The sequence below is a fragment of the Sarcophilus harrisii genome, chromosome 3 (assembly GCF_902635505.1).
Source record: "Sarcophilus harrisii chromosome 3, mSarHar1.11, whole genome shotgun sequence".
Classification (NCBI taxonomy): Eukaryota; Metazoa; Chordata; class Mammalia; order Dasyuromorphia; family Dasyuridae; genus Sarcophilus; species Sarcophilus harrisii.
This window is the reverse complement of record NC_045428.1, coordinates 459,134,000-459,153,247: the sequence shown is the minus strand read 5'-3', so window position 1 is coordinate 459,153,247 and position 19,248 is coordinate 459,134,000. Positions and strand designations below refer to the sequence as shown.

The 19,248-nt window shown below is 35.4% G+C and overlaps 1 protein-coding gene across 2 annotated transcripts in view; it reads left to right on the top strand.

Moving 5' to 3' along the window:
• FAM118B (family with sequence similarity 118 member B) overlaps window positions 1–19,172 on the top strand; it is a 93,033-nt gene extending 73,861 nt beyond the window's left edge. For both annotated transcript variants that reach the window (XM_031960927.1, XM_031960926.1), the window contains exons 5-8: window positions 3,397–3,525; window positions 7,445–7,730; window positions 18,204–18,260; window positions 18,632–19,172. In XM_031960927.1, coding sequence (XP_031816787.1) covers window positions 3,397–3,525; window positions 7,445–7,730; window positions 18,204–18,260; window positions 18,632–18,645 — 486 coding nt within the window. In that variant the 3' untranslated portion in view covers window positions 18,646–19,172. The remainder of the gene's footprint in view (window positions 1–3,396; window positions 3,526–7,444; window positions 7,731–18,203; window positions 18,261–18,631) is intronic.
• The last annotated feature ends 76 nt before the right edge of the window (window positions 19,173–19,248 follow it).

The following is a 19,248-nucleotide window of genomic DNA, read 5'->3' as shown; positions in this document are numbered from 1 at the left end:
TAGGGAGACACTGAATAGTATTTGGCAAGCAAGTGACATGAGGTATCAGTCCACGGCCTTAAGGAGATTATTTTGCCAGTTGTATGAAAGGTAGATTAAAGAGCAGAGAGACTAAAAATAGAGAGACAAATTAGGAACCTATTAGAATAGTTGTAGTGAGCTTAAGAGCTCAAGATGGGTTAGCAGCAGCTAGATGACAAGAATGGGACAGATCGTGGAAGCAGAATTGACAAGATTTAACAACTGATTGGATATGGAGGACAAAAGAAGACAAATCAAAGATGATGCCAAGGTCACATTCTTGGGTGACTGGGAAGCATTATATTGGTGTGTTCAATAGAGTTTAGAGGAAAAGATGATTAATCACATTTGGACATGATGAGTTTGAAATGCTTACCAGATCTCCAAGTAGAGATAAGCCAGCAGATAGGAATGTGAGACTAGTTTTCAAGAGTAAGATTAATATTGAATGTACAGAGAGACAGATTTGGGAGTTGACACACATAAATGATCATTGAATCCATTTGAATTAATGAGAATAAGGAAAAGTGTGAGAGTACACGTGAAGTCTTGGAATTATTTGGGGCAACCATACTTAAAGTGAAGGAAGATGGTAATCCAGTCAAAAAAATTTAGTAAAAGAATCAGAAGATGAAATTATTGAATTACTGGAAGAGATGGAAAACTGTCAGAAGCTACAAAGTAATCAAGGATGATGAGGACTGAAGGGAAGCCATTAGATTTATCAGCCAAGAGACAAGAGAGCAGATTACTGTGTTGTGTCAGAAAACAGTGAAAAATATTAAAGGTACTCAAAAAGTGGCGACATAATTATAAGTGTCTTGCTAGAAATTTGGTAGTAGAAAAATGAGAGACATTGTAAGATGGCTGGAGAGGACTTCAGAGTCAAGTGAAAACTTTTTGCATTTAGGGAACACATCAATAGATGTGGATACGGTAAGATTTGTTATTTGCATGGGGGTTGAGGGAAAGAACAATAAAGAGTAGTTGTCAGAGGAGATAAGAAATGTTAGCTTTGGCAAGAAGAATCACCTTTTCCTCAAAGATGAGTAAAAGAGGAAAATACAATGAGTAAAAGAGAGTAGTAAGGTACTTCACTATAGAGGGCCTCAGTTTTTCTCTAAAATCAGAAGCAAGATAATTTTAGCCATCATTGCTATATCAATTGGTTTTATTTAATTGTTTTTATTTTTTTTACAAAAGAGAATTTTGTTTGGAAGAGACATATTTTGGAGTAGTAAATGTGTAATAAAATATAGATACATATACATATTTTTAATTTTTAATAAAGTAGGAGGCATTGCCATCTACTAATTAACAGGGATTCAAGGTGGCTTTAGGAGTTCAAGAAGAGAGGAGACATTTACTGCAACTAACACAATAGAGAATCAAACAAAAAAGAATAAAAACATTTCTATGAACTTGTGAGGGCCCTATTGAAATTAGCTAATGTGAATTTGTAGTCAATCCTTAGTTCAATACTGTTAAATATAATTTCTTTCAGTATCATTCAGCAACAAAAGAGTAGAAAAAAATTTGGATAGTGAGGAAGCATTTGGCGGGGGGGAGGAAGGTTGAAATGATTTTAACACCAATTTTATCTTAGGTCTTGCGTAAATCACTTAAATCCCATATTAACTCTTTGCCTCATTGCATAATAAATACATGTGAAAATATTTTAAGGTCTGAAAGAAAAGAACCCTGAAGGCATAAGACCATAGACCTAGAAAGAAAAGGGACTTAGGAAATTATCTTGTTTAGCTCCTTTATTTTACAGATGTTGAAACTTTGTCCCAAAGGTTGTGACTTGCCCCAAATTACTATGCAGTAAATGTTAGGACTGGAATTTGGATACAGATTTTATGACTCCACTGTCAGTGACCATTGATATTAATGCAAACTTTTTCTTCTACCCCAATTATACAATTTATCTAGAATAGCCCTTAAAAGAAATCACGCAATCTCCATCTAAATATTTCTATTTAAAAGGAACTCAGAGCAATCTGGAATTATGCCCAAAAAGTTATCAAACTGTGCATACCCTTTGATCCAGCAGTGCTGTTACTAGGTTTATACCCTAAGGAGATACTAAAGAAGGGAAAGGGACCTGTATGTGCCAAAATGTTTGTGGCAGCCCTGTTTGTAGTGGCTAGAAGCTGGAAACTGAGTGGATGCCCATCAATTGGAGAATGGTTGGGTAAATTGTGGTATATGAATGTTATGGAATATTATTGTTCTGTAAGAAAAGACCAGCAGGATGAATACAGAGAGGCTTGGAGAGACTTACATGAACTGATGCTAAGTGAAATGAGCAGAACCAGGAGATCATTATATACTTCAAACAACGATGCTGTATGAAGATGTATTCTGATGGAAGTGGATTTTCTTTGACAAAGAGACCCAGTTTCAATTGATCAATGATGGACAGAAGCAGTTACACCCAAAGAAAGGACAGTGGGAAATGAATGTAAACTGTTTGCATTTTTGTTTTTCTTCCCAGGTTATTTTTTACCTTCTGAATCCAATTCTCCCTGTGCAACAAGATAACTGTTTGGTTCTGCACACATATATTGTATCTAGGATATACTGAAACATATTCAACATATATAGGACTGCTTGCCATCTAGGGGAGGGGAGGTGGAGGGAGAGAGGGGAAAAATCGGAACAGAAGTGAGTGCAAGGGATAATGTTGTAAAAAAAAATTACCCTGCATGGATTGTGTCAATAAAAAGTTATTATAATAAATAAAAAGAAAAGAAAGAAAAAGAAAATATAAGGGGAAAAAAAATAAAAGGAACTCAGTATCTTAGTACTTTAATACCAGTTCTTCGATTCCACTTTTGGATGACTTTAATTGTTCTTATATTGACTGAAATTTATCTTCTTAAAATTCCATATAATGGTCCTCAAATACCTTTTGACCCAGGTATAAGTCTAATCCTTTTTCCATATGACTGTCCCCCAGATATTTGAAGAGACATTTTATCTCCTTTAACCTTCTCTTGTGTAAGTTAAACATGCAGTTCCTTCAACTGATCTTTATATGATATTTTGTGTACTTACTCCCCCAAACTTTGCCACTCTGGTAATCCTCCTCTAGATATGTTCTAGCTTTTTATGTCTCTGATAAGACAGTGTACCCAGAATTGGGGGGGGACTCCGCATTCTATATTCCATATTCCATATGTTGGTATATAGACAAACAGGGAGATGTAAAATAGAAATTTCAGGGACCTACATTGTTGTCTTTAGAGATCTGGAAGAATGCTAATATGTGGAAGCTGAGCCTTAAAAAAACAACCTCTTATTTTATGTCCTCTCTACAAATGCTGGGCTTTTTACCCATCCTTGCTAAGCTCTACTTATGTTGAATAGGTCCTAGAATGGGCTCAGGAGAAGAGAAAGCTGAGTGTGTTACACATCCATGGAGTTTATACCAATCCTAGTGGAATTGTACTTCATCCAGCTGGCTATCAGAATGTACTACGTAATACTGAAGTCATGGTGAGTGCTTGGGGTCCTGCTTGGCATGTTGGGAACTATTTTCTGAGAAACATCTCTGAATCTGAGTCACAGGTTTTAGAAGAGGGAGTGTTATTTCCTCTGGAAGTAGGAGAATGTTAGAAGGTCAAACATTCCTCTTCTGTTCTTCACAGCTGGTGGTATTAGCCTTGTCCTGGGAAACTTAAAGCTTCTCCTGGGATACCAAATTATAAGGCTTTTCCCAGCTTCATTTTGGAGACAAATAATTTAAGACCCAAGTAGACTATTTTGTACTTGGTTGCCATCTACTGGTCATGTAAACAATGTCATTTACCTGTACAAAATATATTATTAAATACTATCATTGGTAGGAACATAGTCTTTGAGGAATTTTTTGGTTAAGAATGATGGCATTTTATGGGGCCATCAACACGTTTATTTGCTGTACTCTTGTGGAGATTATTGGAAAACTTTGCCCCACATTTGGGAAATGACTTAACAGAACTAGGGAGTATACTCTCCAGATTTACAGTTTTTCTTCCACCTGAAACTAACCTTTTCTGATATATGACTTATAAACTTGACCCCATTAGCCAATTTCTGAATTCATGATCAGCTCTATTCTCTAACTTATATCATGGACAATAGATAAATAAGAAACAATACTGTGTATTCTCCAACCTTGAGACTGGCTCTAGAATTGGAAAGATTTAAAATTATAACATGTTTGTTTTTCTTGTATTTCATTAAAATCAAAATTTCCAAAAGGTAGAAAGTATTAGTATACTCTTCCTAAATACAGTCTTTAATTCTGTTACTGGTTCTGTCATAATTTGTGGAGAATGACTAATAGGGAATTAGAGTTGCTTCTCCTTTTCTGTATCTCATTTTCTTTTTATGTATATTGACTGAGGATTTTTTTTTTTTATTCAGTAGCTTTGGGAAGGGGTGGGGTGAGATATTTTCTTTTAGCCAATTAAAGCAGATAAGCCTAATGACTTATAATTCTTTAATTATCAGTTCAGAATTCAGAATGAATGAGGAGTTTCTAAGTCAAAAAAAAGGGTAGAAATCATCAAGAAAATTTGAAGGAATGCAGACTTCTTGAAAAGACTAACAAGTTCAGAGTTTCATATGTATTTCTTTATATATCTGAATGTATGTCAGATAAATTCGTAAGAAAAATAAGAGCTTATCACATCTGCTCATGATTTCTCTAGACTAAATATCTCCACTTTATCAGTGTTATTATAATATAACATCAAGAACTGAACACAAGATTTAAGATGTAATTTAAGGCAGAAGAAAACAGGGCTTTTAACTCCTAGACCAGGATACCATTCTATTGATGTAGCTCAGGTTACAATAGCTTTTTCAGTTGACATATAACATTATTGATTTCATTGAACATATGATCCACTGAAATTTTTGAGATCTTTTTTTTTTTTTAATATACCAATTGGTGTCTATAATTTTCCCATCTTACCAGTATCAAATGAGATAACATCTATGAATCACTTTGCACATTTCAAGGTATAATATAGTTATTTTTAAAATTCACTAACATTCGTAGAGTGGTCACGTCTATGGTGATCTGGAGACTTGAATTTTTCAAAAATAGGTAATCCTTTCTTACTTTCCCTTAACTCAGCTTCAGCACTGTCTCCCATCAATACTAATTGCATTCTGTATTTTCCTGACCAAAGATTTTTGGCAGAGAAAACAGATGCAAAATAATAGTTGATTAGCCCCTCCTTTGTTATCAGTCAGTATTGTTCCATGTATCCTGATCAGCAATCATATCCTCCCATTCAACTTTCAAAAACAAATTGTTTATTGTCTTTAGTTGTCCTTACTAGTCTTAGTTCATTCTGCAGTTCAGTGTTCCTGAAACTATTTTTTCAGCATATTACCATACTTTTCCATTTGTCCTCCATTATCTGCCCTTGATTCCATCTTTTATAGATTTCTTTTAAAATTATAAATTGTTTGAGAAATTCTTAGGGCTTCTATATTAGTCTCTGTGTACAATTTCTCCTTTCTTCCTCATTAAAATTGTTCATTTTTGTCTTCAGAATTTATTTTCTGAACTGATTTCCCCTATAGAATTCCATGAGCCTATCCTGCCTCTGAACGTTCAGAATCTATTTTCCTGAAATCCAGAGTATATGTCAAACTCTATATGTCCACTTCTCTTCTATCACAAAGGCTAGACAAATAGTCACTTCCTTCCAAATTCCCTTCTGTCACATTCATACTAGCAACCAGCTTATTTCTTCAGTGTAGATGAGGGTCAATTACAAAATAGATTTTATTTCTTTTGAATCATGTATTCAAAATCTGAAATTTTAAAAGTAAATCAAGATATTATTAGCTGCTTTGAGGGATTTGGCAGGTATCTAGATAATTGTGAAGTGTTCATGACTGCTGTAGCATGCCTTCCACGACAGTAATCTCTTTTCTAAATTACTTATCTGTACCTTGTTTTCCCCCAAGTAGTTCTGGATCTAATTTGATCCCACTGATCTTCTCCTATAAATGTTCTTTGCCCATGTTTCCCTTCCTTCTGATTCCTGGATTTTCCTCATATAAGAAAGTTTTCTTAATTTATATTGCTACTCAATCCCCACTCCCTTTTACCTATTCTATTCATTTTGAATAAGATATGCACTTCCAGGACCACAGTCTAGATTTGGTTCTTATTCTACCAAATCTAAATCTCCTATTTGAGTCAAATTTTTCATCTTTGAATTAGCTCTCTAGTTCCCCCTACTGGACATCCCTATTTTATATATTAGTATATAGTACTTTTTTTTTTCTCTTTTTTTTTTTTATTTAATAACCTTTTATTTACAGGATATATGCATGGGTAACTTTACAGCATTAACAATTGACAAACCTCTTGTTCCAATTTTTCACCTCTTACCCCCACCCCTCCCTAGATGGCAGGATGACCAGTAGATGTTAAATACATTAAAATATAAATTAGATACACAATAAGTATACATGACCAAAACGTTATTTTGCTGTACAAAAAGAATCAGACTCTGAAATATTGTACAATTAGCTTGTGAAGGAAATCAAAAATGCATGTGTGCATAAATATAGGGATTGGGAATTCAATGTAATGGTTTTAGTCATCTCCCAGAGTTCTTTTCTGGGCATAGCTGGTTCAGTTCATTACTGCTCCATTGGAAATGATTTGGTTGATCTCGTTACTGAGGATGGCCAGGTCCATCAGAACTGGTCATCATATAGTATATACTACTTTTCACACCACAATTATATTACTGGCTCCTTTCTTAGATCTTTTTTCTTCTATGAAGAAAATTTAGTGCTATTCATCTTCTTATAGCTCCTCTCTGTGGTTCAGCTTGCTATTTATAAGTAACCCATTTTCTTCTCATTTCTATTCCAGTTTATAGCCATTTTGATTAAGTTCACTAAACTCATGGCAAATACATTCTTACCAGTACTTGTTAGATGTATTCTGACCCTGACCAGGAATACAGTATTTGAAAAATCCTTATCTTATTCTTAGATACTATCTTCTTAACCAGCTGTTTGGTTTCCCAAAATACCTAATTTACCTTTGTAATGCATTTATTATTTGAGGATCTCTGTGTTCACAGCCCTAGAATATAAAGTAAAAGAAACCTAGTGCTAGACAAACCCTGGAAAGACAGTCTATAGAGGAAGGTCAGTTCGAAAGAAAGCCTTATACTAACCAAAAAAAAAAAAAAATACCATTTTTCCAAATAACTAGGAGGTAAAGATCTTTCACAGAAAACCAATCATTATCTTTAGTTTTATGTCTGGTCTTATTTAATAAATTATGCTTTTTCATCAGTCTGAATACATGGGTCACAGGTTGTTTTTAGTATGAGACATTTTTTCTCAGCTGTCATCAGATACTCATTTATATATGTCTTCCTTCTAGAGAGAAATTCAGAAACTCTATGAAAACAAGTCATTCCTTTTCTTGGGTTGTGGCTGGACTGTAGATGACACCACCTTCCAGGCCCTTTTCCTAGAGGCTGTGAAGCACAAATCTGACCTAGAACATTTCATGCTGGTTCGGAGGGGAGATGTGGATGAATTCAAAAAACTCCGGGAAAACATGCTAGACAAAGGGATCAAGGTGATCTCTTATGGAAATGAATATGCTGATCTTCCTGAATATTTCAAGCGTTTAACCTGTGAGATCTCAACCCGGGGCAGAACAGGTAAGAAGCATTTGAGACTGAGGACAGTGGGAACTGGACAGGATTCCACAGGCTTTTAAATTAGGATTACTACAGTGTGTAGAGACCATATTACCATATATGGTAATCTAGCCAAATTTCCAGGTTAAGTTGGAGCTGCCTTCAAAATGAGATTAAAATGTCCCTTTGGATATATTGTTATTTTGAAAGAATTAATAATTGCTGATATGTATGGTTTTTGTCGTCATGAGACATTTTTAATCCAAGGTTCAGAATCCAGAGAATAGAAACTTTGGAATGTTTTGAAATTGAATCAGGGATAAGATGTTCACATAGAGATGTAATTCATTTGAAAAGTTTGAGAAATGCAAGAGGATCTTGATTTTTACAATAAGCATGCATCTAAAAAGCTGTGTATAAATTGAGTGCTTGTAAATCAAATCATTTAAGATGTCCTAGTGTAATTGGCAAGAGTTTTTAATAGTAAGAATTTTTTTTGACTAATCATCTCATGGTTTCTTATGAAAAGTCTAGATTTTTGCAAATCAGATTTCTTAAAGTACAGGGTAACCCTACACTGAGAAAGGATGATCCATGAACTTTGTTATCACAACTGTGCTTTGGTATAAAATGATGAAATACAACACTTTTCAAGAAGTACATCTATAACTGACTTATAAGTTTATTGGTGTTATGGCTAGAGTACTAGGCCTAGAGTGAGAAAAACCTAAGTTCAACTATAACTTCAAACAATTACTAGTTATTGGACAAGTCACTTAATCTTTCTCATCTGTAAAGTGTGGGAATGATAAAAGCACCAGCTTCTCAAGAGTTGTGAGGATCAAATGAAATAATATTGTAAAATGTTTAATACAGTTCCTTGCATGTAGTAGATGCTTAAAAATGCTCATTTCCTTCTCTTTACCTATATTACAAAAGACTCTCCAATGCCTTGAAGGACTAGATCTAGTGAGACAGGCTGTCATAGTGGAATGAGCTCTGGACTGGGAATCAGGAGACCTGAGTTCTAGTATTGACTAGAAAAGCCTGTGAAAATAGTAAAAATCACTTCATTTTTCTAAGGTTCACATTTCTTTATCTTTAAAATGAAAAAAACTAAAGTAGATGGTCTCTCAGGTGTTTTGAATTCTGTATGTTTTAGCCTAAATGAAATCAAGCTTTTAATTTTAAATTAAGCACTGTTGCTTCTCAAATTTTTCCCGTAGTTTAAACTATCTTAACCAAAAAGTGGTTGGAGTTGGAAGGAATGTAAGGGATTATGTAGTCCAACTTGTACCTAAGTAGAAACTCATCCACAAAATCTCCACAGATAGCCATCCAAGACTTCCAGTGATAAGAGTATTCAGTACCACTATTTCCCAAGTTACAGCCTATACCTCTTTGAGGTAGCAAGCATTGTTAGGAAATACTATACAGAGCCAAAATCTGCCTCTTTGAAACTTCAGCATATTAATTGCTTCTTTCTAACCATGTACTCTACCAAAGCAAGACTTTTCCTCTTGATCCCTCTTTCTCATAACAGGCTTTCGCATATTTGAATGCAGTATCATGGCACCCTAGATCTTTTCTTCTCTGGGCTTAACATTCCCCAATTCCTTTAGCACATTGACCTTCTGGATATGTTGCAGTAGATCATAGTTCTCCCTAAAATGTGACACCTGGATACAGGAGAAATCTAAGCAATGTACAAACAAAAGATAGCAATTAAAATCTATTTTTCAGTAATTAGATACAATTACAAATTTAGGAAAGTTTTTTTAATGTGATACTCAAACTGAAACCACTATTTCTGATGTGTGGTTTGACAAGGACAAAGTGTATTCATCTCTTTCATTTTTGACTTTGTTTCTATTAAGCAAATTCATTTCATTTCAATTTATTTCGTTGATTTATTTCAATTGAACAAGCATTTTTTTAATGCTTCTACTTGCTCACCACTAAAGTCACTGACACACTAATAATACAATCCCTATCAACAGAGAGCTTACAGTTTAATGGGGTTCATATACATAAATAAGAAAATACAAGGTAATAGGTGGAAAGAAAGCACAGACTTGAGGGGATTTTTTCGGGTATCATGGAGATCACATCTTAGTTAAACTTTGAATGGGAAGACTTGGCAGAATTCTTAAATGATATGGACATGAAATAAAGCTAAAAAGGTAGCTTTCAGCCAGCCAGACATCCATGTCTGAGAAATCTGGTGAATGATATGGTCAGACCTGCCTTAAGAAAATTATTTTACCATCCAAATGAAGGCTGGATTAGAGAAAGGAGAACCTGGAAGAAGACCAGCAATTTAAGATGCTATTATAATATCCCAGGTAAGAGGTGATATTCTCTTTGACGGAGAATGGATGATGATCCAGCAGAGGAGACAGTCATAGAAGAAAGAGAAGAAAACCAGAAGCCAGTAGTCATTGTCTTTTAGGGAGAATAGTTTCAATTGCATAGTAGGATTGGAAGCCATATTGAATGAGAAATTAATGTAATGAGAGAAAGAGCAAGATGACTTGCTAGGAGTTTTAGCTGTGAAATTGAGAAGATATATAGAATGATAGCCTTATCATCCTCCAATTAAATGAAGGTAGGTTTCTCTTTGTTTTTTGTTGTTGCTTTTCTCAAGGATGCGGAAGGCATATTTGTAGGTCTGGAAAAGAAGCAGTAGATGAGGAAAGATTGAAAATGAGAGAGAAGAAACTGAGGTACTGTGGAAAGAATATTGATTTTGAAGTCAATGGACCCTGGTCATTCAGTCACACAGGCATTTATTAAGTCCCTCTGCATGCTTAATTATTGTGCTCAGTGCTGAAGAGTTTAAAAAAAAAAAAAAAGCAGTTCATATTCTCAAGGAACTCAGTCCAATGTTGAAAACAACTTCATAAACAATTATGTACAGATATAGGGGGTGGCCAGCAAAAATGCAGTCAGGAGATGGAGAGTCTTTCCAAAGAATGAAAGGAGGGGCAGTATCATTGGATTATAGAGTGAGTGGAATTTCAGTTATGAATTTGGAAATAGAAAGTAAATAGTGAATAGTAAATTGAATATGGAAAAAAGTTTGTGATACAGTGGAAAGAACTATGGATTTGGAGTCAGTAGAACTAGGTTCACTTTTGTCATTACTAGTGTGACCTTGAGCAAAACATATAACTCTCTGGGATTTAATTTCTTTCTCTAAAATTATGAGAGGTGGGCCATGTGAGGTTTCAAGGCTTCTTCCAACTCTAAACCTGGAATTATGTAAACAAAGGGACTAGTTCCTCAAGAAGATAGGATCATATGTACAAAATAGGGGAATGACATTGGCAAATGTCGCCTGTTCCTTGGTGACTACAGCAAAGGAAAGAATGGGGGTCCAGAGAGGGAAAGTTTTCAGGTATATATTTGGGAGAAGCCCATATTCTTGATAATGGTTAAAGTTAAGCATGATTTGTGCTGAGAGGAAAATAGATAGGGATGATTCAAAGAAGGTTTAGAATAGGTGCTGCAAGAAATGTTAGTTTTCTTGTTTTCTTTTTTGGGGGGGTGGGGGTGGAGGCTGCTTTTCCTATGTTGAGTTTGCAGTCAACTAAAATTCATAAGTGCTTTTCAGAAGAACTTCATTTTAACTAATATCTCTTATTCTATATTTGTAAAGTTGATGGGTTTTTAAAGTACTAGGCTCTGTACTAGGTGCTAGGAATACAGAAACAAAAATGAAACATACCCACAAGGAGTTTATATTTTATAGGAGAAACAAATACTATACATATGAGAAAATACAGAGGTAGAGTCAAGATGGCATAGTAGGAAGAAGAAATATAGCAAGCTCCCCCAAAAATGACTTCCTACATTTAGAAGATGCACCAGACTAAATGAAATTGGGAAATTAAAGAAAAAAATAAACAACAGCCAGTTTTCCAACACAGGTTGGAATGAGACCTAGAAGTTTGTTGACACTAGGGACAGGGTTTGGACAGGAACAGAGCATTCTAGTGCCTAGGGACTGTACCCAAACACAGCAACTCGTGCAAGAAGGGGGAACAGTTCCTATTTGACAAATGTCAATCATTACCCAGTTCTTGCTCACAGATGCAGGATACAGACTGAGGAAGAGATCTGCACCCAATGGTACATTCCAGGGTTAGGAGTAATTGATCTTTTTTTTTTTTTTAATCTCCAGCATTTAGCACAATAATTAAGCATGTAGTAGGGGCTTAATAAATGCCTATGTGACTGAATGACCAGGGTCCACTGACTTCAAAGTCAGTATTCTTTCCACAGTACCTCAGTGTCTTCTCTCTCATTTTCAATCTTTCCTCATCTACCATTTCTTTTCCAGGCCTCCAAATATGGCTTCCTCATTCTTGAAAAAACAACAACAAAAACCAAAAACAGAGAAACTTACCTTCATTTAATTTGAGGATGATAAGGCTATCATCCTATATGTCTTCTCACTTTCACAGCTAAACTCCTAGCAATTCATCTTGCTGCTTCTACTTTCTCTCATTGACTTAAAATATGGTTTCCAATTCTACTATTCAATTGAATCTATTCTGTTTGCTACTCAGAATGAAACCCAGGTATGGAAGGGGTTGCAATGCTAGTAGACTTTACCCTAGATTAGGACACTTTGGGAACTCTGAAGGCTTGCAGATCTTCAGCCTGTGCCTGAGAATCAAGAATGATACAGCTCTCAACAAAGCAGAAGCAGGACCACCCTAGACCTTCCCTCTAAAAGTGTACACAGCCTTGCCCTAACATCAAGTCTGAAGTAGAGAAGTAGTCTAAAAGAATGAACAAACTAAAAAGAATCCCACTATTAAAGCTTTTATGGTGATAAAGGTCACTCAAGACACAAACCCTGAAAAAGAGAATGACTCCAAAACATCTGCATGTCTCAGAGAAAAACATTACTTGTGTATCAATTCAATTAGAATTACTGGAAGAGAAAAAGTATTTAAAAAATTAAAAAACACAACTTATAGAAATTAGCTTGAGGAAGAAAATTTTAAAAGGAATTCTTTATGGAGTAGACTGTTGGGAAGAATGAATTGTTTGGCATAAGAAGTACAAATCCTTGTCCAAACAGCAAAATCTCTGAAAATTGGAATGAACCAAATAAAGATAATGACTCCTTGTGGCAACAAGAAATATTAGAAATTTCATAGAAAAAATTATTGATCTGGAAAACAGATGAAACAGAAAAAAATTTTTAAGAATTGTTGGATTGCCTGAAAGCCCCCCAAAAAAGAGCTTAAACATCCTTTTTAAAGGTATCATAAGATAAAACTGTTCAGGTCTCTTGCAATCAGAGGTCAGTGTGTAGTTATAAGTTGACCTTTATGTGATCTTTTAAAAAAAAATTGAGGGGTGAAGAAAAGGATTGTATTGGGAGAATAGTAAAGGGGAGGCAGAATAATATAAATTATATTACATGAAGTGGCACAAAAGAAAGAAGGAAAGAAAGGAGGGCAAGGTTTGCATTGCTTGAATCTTATTCTCATCCGATTTGGCTCAAAGGCAATAACATACACACTTAGTTGGGTATAGGAAATTATCTTACCCTATAGGGAAGTAGAAGAAGGGATAAAGGGAAAGAAAAAGAGAAGCTGATAGAAGGAATGGCAAAAGTAGGAGAGAAAGGGGTAAAAAAGGGTGGTTGATAAAAAGGAGGGCAAATTGAGGAAGGTGGGGGGGGTCAGAAGACTATATTCTAACTTAGCAACAATGTGCAGGAGGTATTGTCATGTTTTATTTTAGTTTTTATAAGGTTTCCAGATTTGTTGCCTATATAAGGCTCCATTCAGTATTTCTGCTTTGAGGTAGAGAAACAGTCAAAGAATGGATATGTGTGAGCTGGACTCAAATCTAGCCTTTGATACTATGTGATCAAAGATGAGTCACTAAATCTTTTCCAGCCTCAAGTTTTCTCATCTACAAAATGAACATTATTAATAATACATGCATCTTTCCCATATATATGTCTTTTGTAAAATAAAGACTTCATAAACCTAAATTCCTATATTAATGCCCAGGCAATTCTCTAAGACAGTAGGTTCAGCCTGGATTGGTAAAAGTACCATACCAGGAATGACCTATAAAAAAGTACCCATCTCAAGGGGCTTTTGTGAGGCTCAAATGAGATACTGCATAAAAAGAGCGTTTCTAATTTTAATGTGCTATGTGAAATCAGGCTTATGGATATGTTTTTCTTTTAAGAATTTGGGCCACAGCTTTACTCTGCAAGAGTTTTAGTTTGTTGAATGGATATGGATAACCAGCAGTCAGAGAGGAGGGCCCTTGAAAAATTCCTATCTATTTTACTTCTTAGCACATTAGTAAAGTTATCAAATTAGCTAATTATTAGTTTCTGTCAGGCAGGCTGAGCCTAGCTATAGAAGAGGAGGCTTATGAAACAAGAAGACATCGTAAGAGAAGGCTTAGCATCTTGAAAGTGGTAGAGGTGTGAGGATTGCCATGTGCAAAGTAGAAAAATACCGTCTTCCTTTTTGGTCATCAACTCTTTAAATTTCTATGTATTCTTTAATGCTAAATACTAATGCATCTCTCTCCAGAAAGCCTTTCTTGATCTTAGTAATTAGTAATTAGTAATACCACTTTCCCCACAAACCTTTTGTATCTTTGTTTTGTAAATTTCAGTCTGTCAACCTTTAAGTGCCTATTTTGTCCCAGATACTCTGCTAGGCACTAGAGATTTAATATAAAGAATGAAACCAATTCAAAAGAATTTACATTATAATAAGAGGAAACAAGTACATATTATAAATTGTTCAGTCATTTGGTCATGTCAGACTCTGTGACCCCATTTGAGGTTTTCTTGGCAAAGACACTGGGATGATTTGCCATTTACTTTTCTAGCTCATTTTACAGATGAGGAAATTATGAAAACGGTTGATTGGTTGTTCTTCATTCTCAAAGAGGACGAAAATGACATCACTATTTTAGAGTTGAATTAGTGTGTCTGACGGTGGCTGATCAGATGGATACAAGCTCAGAATGCTCTGCCACAGGTCGGACACAAATAATCTATATGAACATTTGGGGTAGCTTCTAATTTTGTGCATCTCATGTTTCTTTAGGTCTAATTCAGTTGTTTTGCTCATAGAGCACAGCACCTTCTCAGATGAGGGCACATTATGCTGAGTGGTCCTGTTCCAGTGTCTCTCATGTCATACAGTTGATTCTAAAGATTTTAAGAGATACCTTAAGAATGTCCCTGTATCACTTTTTCTGACCATCTTGTGAGTGCTCCATAAAATATATATATATTGGCAAGCCTACATCTGGAATTCAAACAATATAGCCAGAGATAGGCTGAATACTTCCATAGTGTTTTCAACAGACCATTATCAATGCTGAGGATATTGACTATTTACCTCAAGTTGAAATCAATCACTCCCTAGCCAAAGTTCCAACCTAAGAAGAGGTTTTGAATACTATTAGGCTACTTTTGTGTGGTAAGGCACCAGATGCTGATTCTATTCCAGCCCAGATTTACAAAAGTGGGAGGTCCATTGTTCATATAAAAGCTGACTGAAATTTTCCAGATGCAAATAGTAACTTGCCTAAGGTTAACAGCTAGTAAATGTGAGGCCAGATTTGAACTCAGGAAAATGAATCTTCCTGACTTCAGGTCTGGTGCTTTATCTAGGGCATCACCTAGCTGTCCAAACATATTTAAAAATGTACAGAATTGATAAAAAAAAAAAAGCATGAATATAAATACAAGATTGTTGGGCAGGTAGAAAGCATACCATATGTGGGATCAAGAAAAACTTTATCTAAAAGATGTTGAAAAAGGGAATCTATTCCAGGCTTGACTGCAGTGTACAAAAATGGTAATGTACCAAAAATGGTAAAGGTGGGATTAAGGGTTGGGCCTAGATTATGAAGAGTTATAAAAGGTAAACAGAGTTTCTGTTTTATCCTTCAGGCAGTTGTTATAGAAGAGAAACATGGTCAGATCTCCATTTAAGGAAAAGTATTTTGGCAGCAATACACACGTGAACTGGAGAGGAAAGAGACTTGAGGCAGGTTTAGGAGACCATTGCAATAACTTAGGTCTGAACTGAGGTGGTAGCCATGTGAATAGAGGGAAGGAATAAAATGGAAAAATAATGCTGGATGTTAAAACTAATTTGTTGTGTGTGGTGAGGTCAAGCGCAAGGAAAATGCCTAGGTTGCAAACCTAAGAGACTAGAATAATGGTGGTGACTTTGACAGAAATAGGGAAGATTGGAATTAATACATTTAACCAATATTGTGTATTGAAGCTTATCTCTAGTAGACTATAAACTCACTAAGGGCAAGGCAAGTTTTTTTTTAAGCTGCTAATTTCTTTCCCTCATTAATATTCTTCATGAGTCATTGTAGGTAGAAATCAGAGCACATGCCTCTCAGAAACAGGCAAAAACTACCTTTTCTGCATCTGGAACATGTCTGGTGGTATGAAGGACTGACGGGTTGTGTCTATGAGCAAAATTTTACTCAATTAGTTGCAATAAATAAAAATTGCTTTCTCCATTCCTTCCCTTCAAAGAAGTATCGAGTCTGCAAATTAACCATCTGTGTTTTACTGTGATGCTATTAAGTGTCTGAATACACTTGGGCCATGTCCTCTTGTGAAAGGCCAATTACTTGAAATTCGATTTTAGCTCTCATTTCAGAGTCCTTTAGAAATTGACTAGTAGTTGTGAAATTTTCAAAATATCAATTTACCCTAAACTTTAATAACCATTCCAGAAAGCCTTGCAGGGATACAGAATAATGTGCTTAAAAGATTGAAATTTGTTCTGAAAAAGGAATGTAGAAACAGCAAGCTATATGCCAGATTCCAATTCAGATGCTGTGCTTATTGCATTCCTTCTTTCCTTCTTAATTCAACACATTAGGAAGGCTTTCCTAGGCCACAGACTTTTAAAGCCTTTTTGGTGGTAGAAGCAAAGGCTAGTTAAAGAATAATTTGCCATTTAGGCTAACTACATTGGACTAAGTTTAATAGAGATCTTTATAAATTCTTAACACTTGATTTTGAAAAATCCACAAGTTCAAGATGGAATAGTCATGGCTAGATAAAATCTGGCAACGTTTGGCAAATTTTAGAATATAAGGTCATTGAGTCAGTCAATGTAATATGGCATCCAGAAAGTTATTGCTATCTTAGACTTAATTAAGAGGAACATAACCTCAAGCAGTACTCTACGTTAACTCTACCCACACTTAGATTATTATATTCAGCTTTGGACATCCCATTTTAGAAAGGAGATTGATCAGACACTGAATGTCTAAGAGGGCAACTAGATTATTGAAGAGATGTGAGTTTATGTAATATGAGGATCGATTGAAGGAACTGATGATATTTAGCACAGAAAAGAAAAATCCAGGAGGGGACATGAAAGCTGCTCTTGCAGGTATTTATTTGACTGCCACCATGGAAGAGGAATTCTGCTTGATCCCAGGAGACAGAACTAGGAACAATAAGTAGACACTGCAAATGAAAACTTAGGCCTCCTTGATAGAAGAAAAAACTTTCTTTACTATTAGAACTATTCAAAAGTTGAATGTCTTGGGACATGTTGGATTTTCCCCCCTCACCTTTATGATTGGATTTTTCTAGGTAAAGGTAAAGTTGGGGTAATCAGATGGTGATGAGAACTACAATTGTAACTAAGACACAGAGTTAATTAAGAGTGTTAGGTTAAGGTTAATTATTTTTCTCTAGTTTTACCCAGAATTTAATGATTAGAAATCAGTAGTACTAATTATACTATTTTTCCTAATTTGTAATATATATGTACTTTTCTGAGGTTTCAAAAGAGAAACATTTAAATGGGGGGGAGGGGAAAGGGGATACTCAAGTAGAGTACCCCCTTTTAGGTTGCTGACCCCCATGTTATAAAATCACTTCATAATCCATTATACTGCATAAAGTCCCTTGCTTGGGTTCCGTTCCAATCTCTGGTTAAATTTGCTTGCCTGAATTTTGTAAATCTGGCCACAGAAATCTGTGGGAGAACACTAACCTTTCAGCTGCAGTGCTAGTCCTCATTTGTGCTACTTTGCAAACAAGTTTTATGTTTAAGAACAGGGCAGTTTGAACCTTCACTCAGACTCAGTGAACTTATCTTTGAAAGATAACAGATCTTTACAACAGAGCTTTTATAACAAATGGATCATCTGCCTATTTTCCTAGATAATATTTATATTTGTGATTCCACTACACATGAGGGATTTCTAACTTTGTGTCAGTAGACTCAGTGTTGAAATTCCTTCTTAGCATAATTTTTAAAATAATTTTATCCATAGACCTCTGGAGGATCCCTGGGTTAACAACTCAGGGATATAGTTGATACTTTTACTCTAGGACTCCTTAATTGCTTACCACATTCTCAAAGTCACTGGATGTTAATCTACGTTAATTTCAACCATGAATGCTCCAACTGTTAACCTGATTCCTTTGTTTGACAGGGATGGCAAGAGAAGGTCAGCTAAATGGTTCATCTGCAGCACACAATGAAATAAGAGGTACAAATTATTTTCTCTTCTGCATAGATTCTGAAATTAGCAGACAAAGTGGTTTTAAACACTGTACTTCCACCTGGAAGAGGAAGTATTTTTAGGGCTTAGTAAATACTTCAAAAGGGAGACTTAATACATTATAGGATCTGGCTGGATCTTTAAATTAAAATTAAATTTAAAATATAAGATCTTCATGCAGGTCACAAAAATGGCTCAAAACAAATTGATAATTTTATGTCTATGTTAAAATGTTATGATTCCTCTGATATAATCCCAGGAGTTAGCTAAGGTTCTAAGTCTCTAAAGCTATAATGGTATACCTATCTTTTTTTCAGAAGCAACATTTATTATTTACCTTCTTCTCTCTCCCCCCACAGGATGTAGTACATGAGGGGCTTAAAAAAAAATACCAACACAATTAGAGCAAAAGCCACAGCTCTCAGGCCCCATCACAGACAGTGTTTAACAAGCAATCTTACAAGAATCCAACAGCTCCCAGAAAATAACAAAACGCAGAAGAGATTGAAGGTTCAGGGGGAAAACTGAAAAGGAGCCTACCTTGTTCCTTTTGTGTTTGGTTCCTGCTGGACTTGGTTATCCTGCTGCCTGTTTCATTTCCAAGAATACCTTGAGTGACCACTGGGCCCTTCATGGGTTGGACATGCTTGTCCACTGAACAGATCAATGTGATACCTCTCCTGGTTGTGGTAGCATCTCTGCATGAAGGACTTTGGGATCTAGATGCCATGGAGCTACCATGGTCCCTGCTGCAGTTTTGTACTCTGTACTTTGGTTTTTCAATTAAGCTTAATTGCTTTTTTTAAACATGACTTGAAGCTCTAGTTTTCTAGATCTTTTACAATGTACAGTATTTTGCATATCTGAGCTGTAATAAAAGCCTGTTCATTTACTTTCTCAGACCCTAGCTTTAATTATAGAGTCACCTTACACACCTCAAGTGGAACATCTTATCCTAAGTCATCAATAAGTTAGA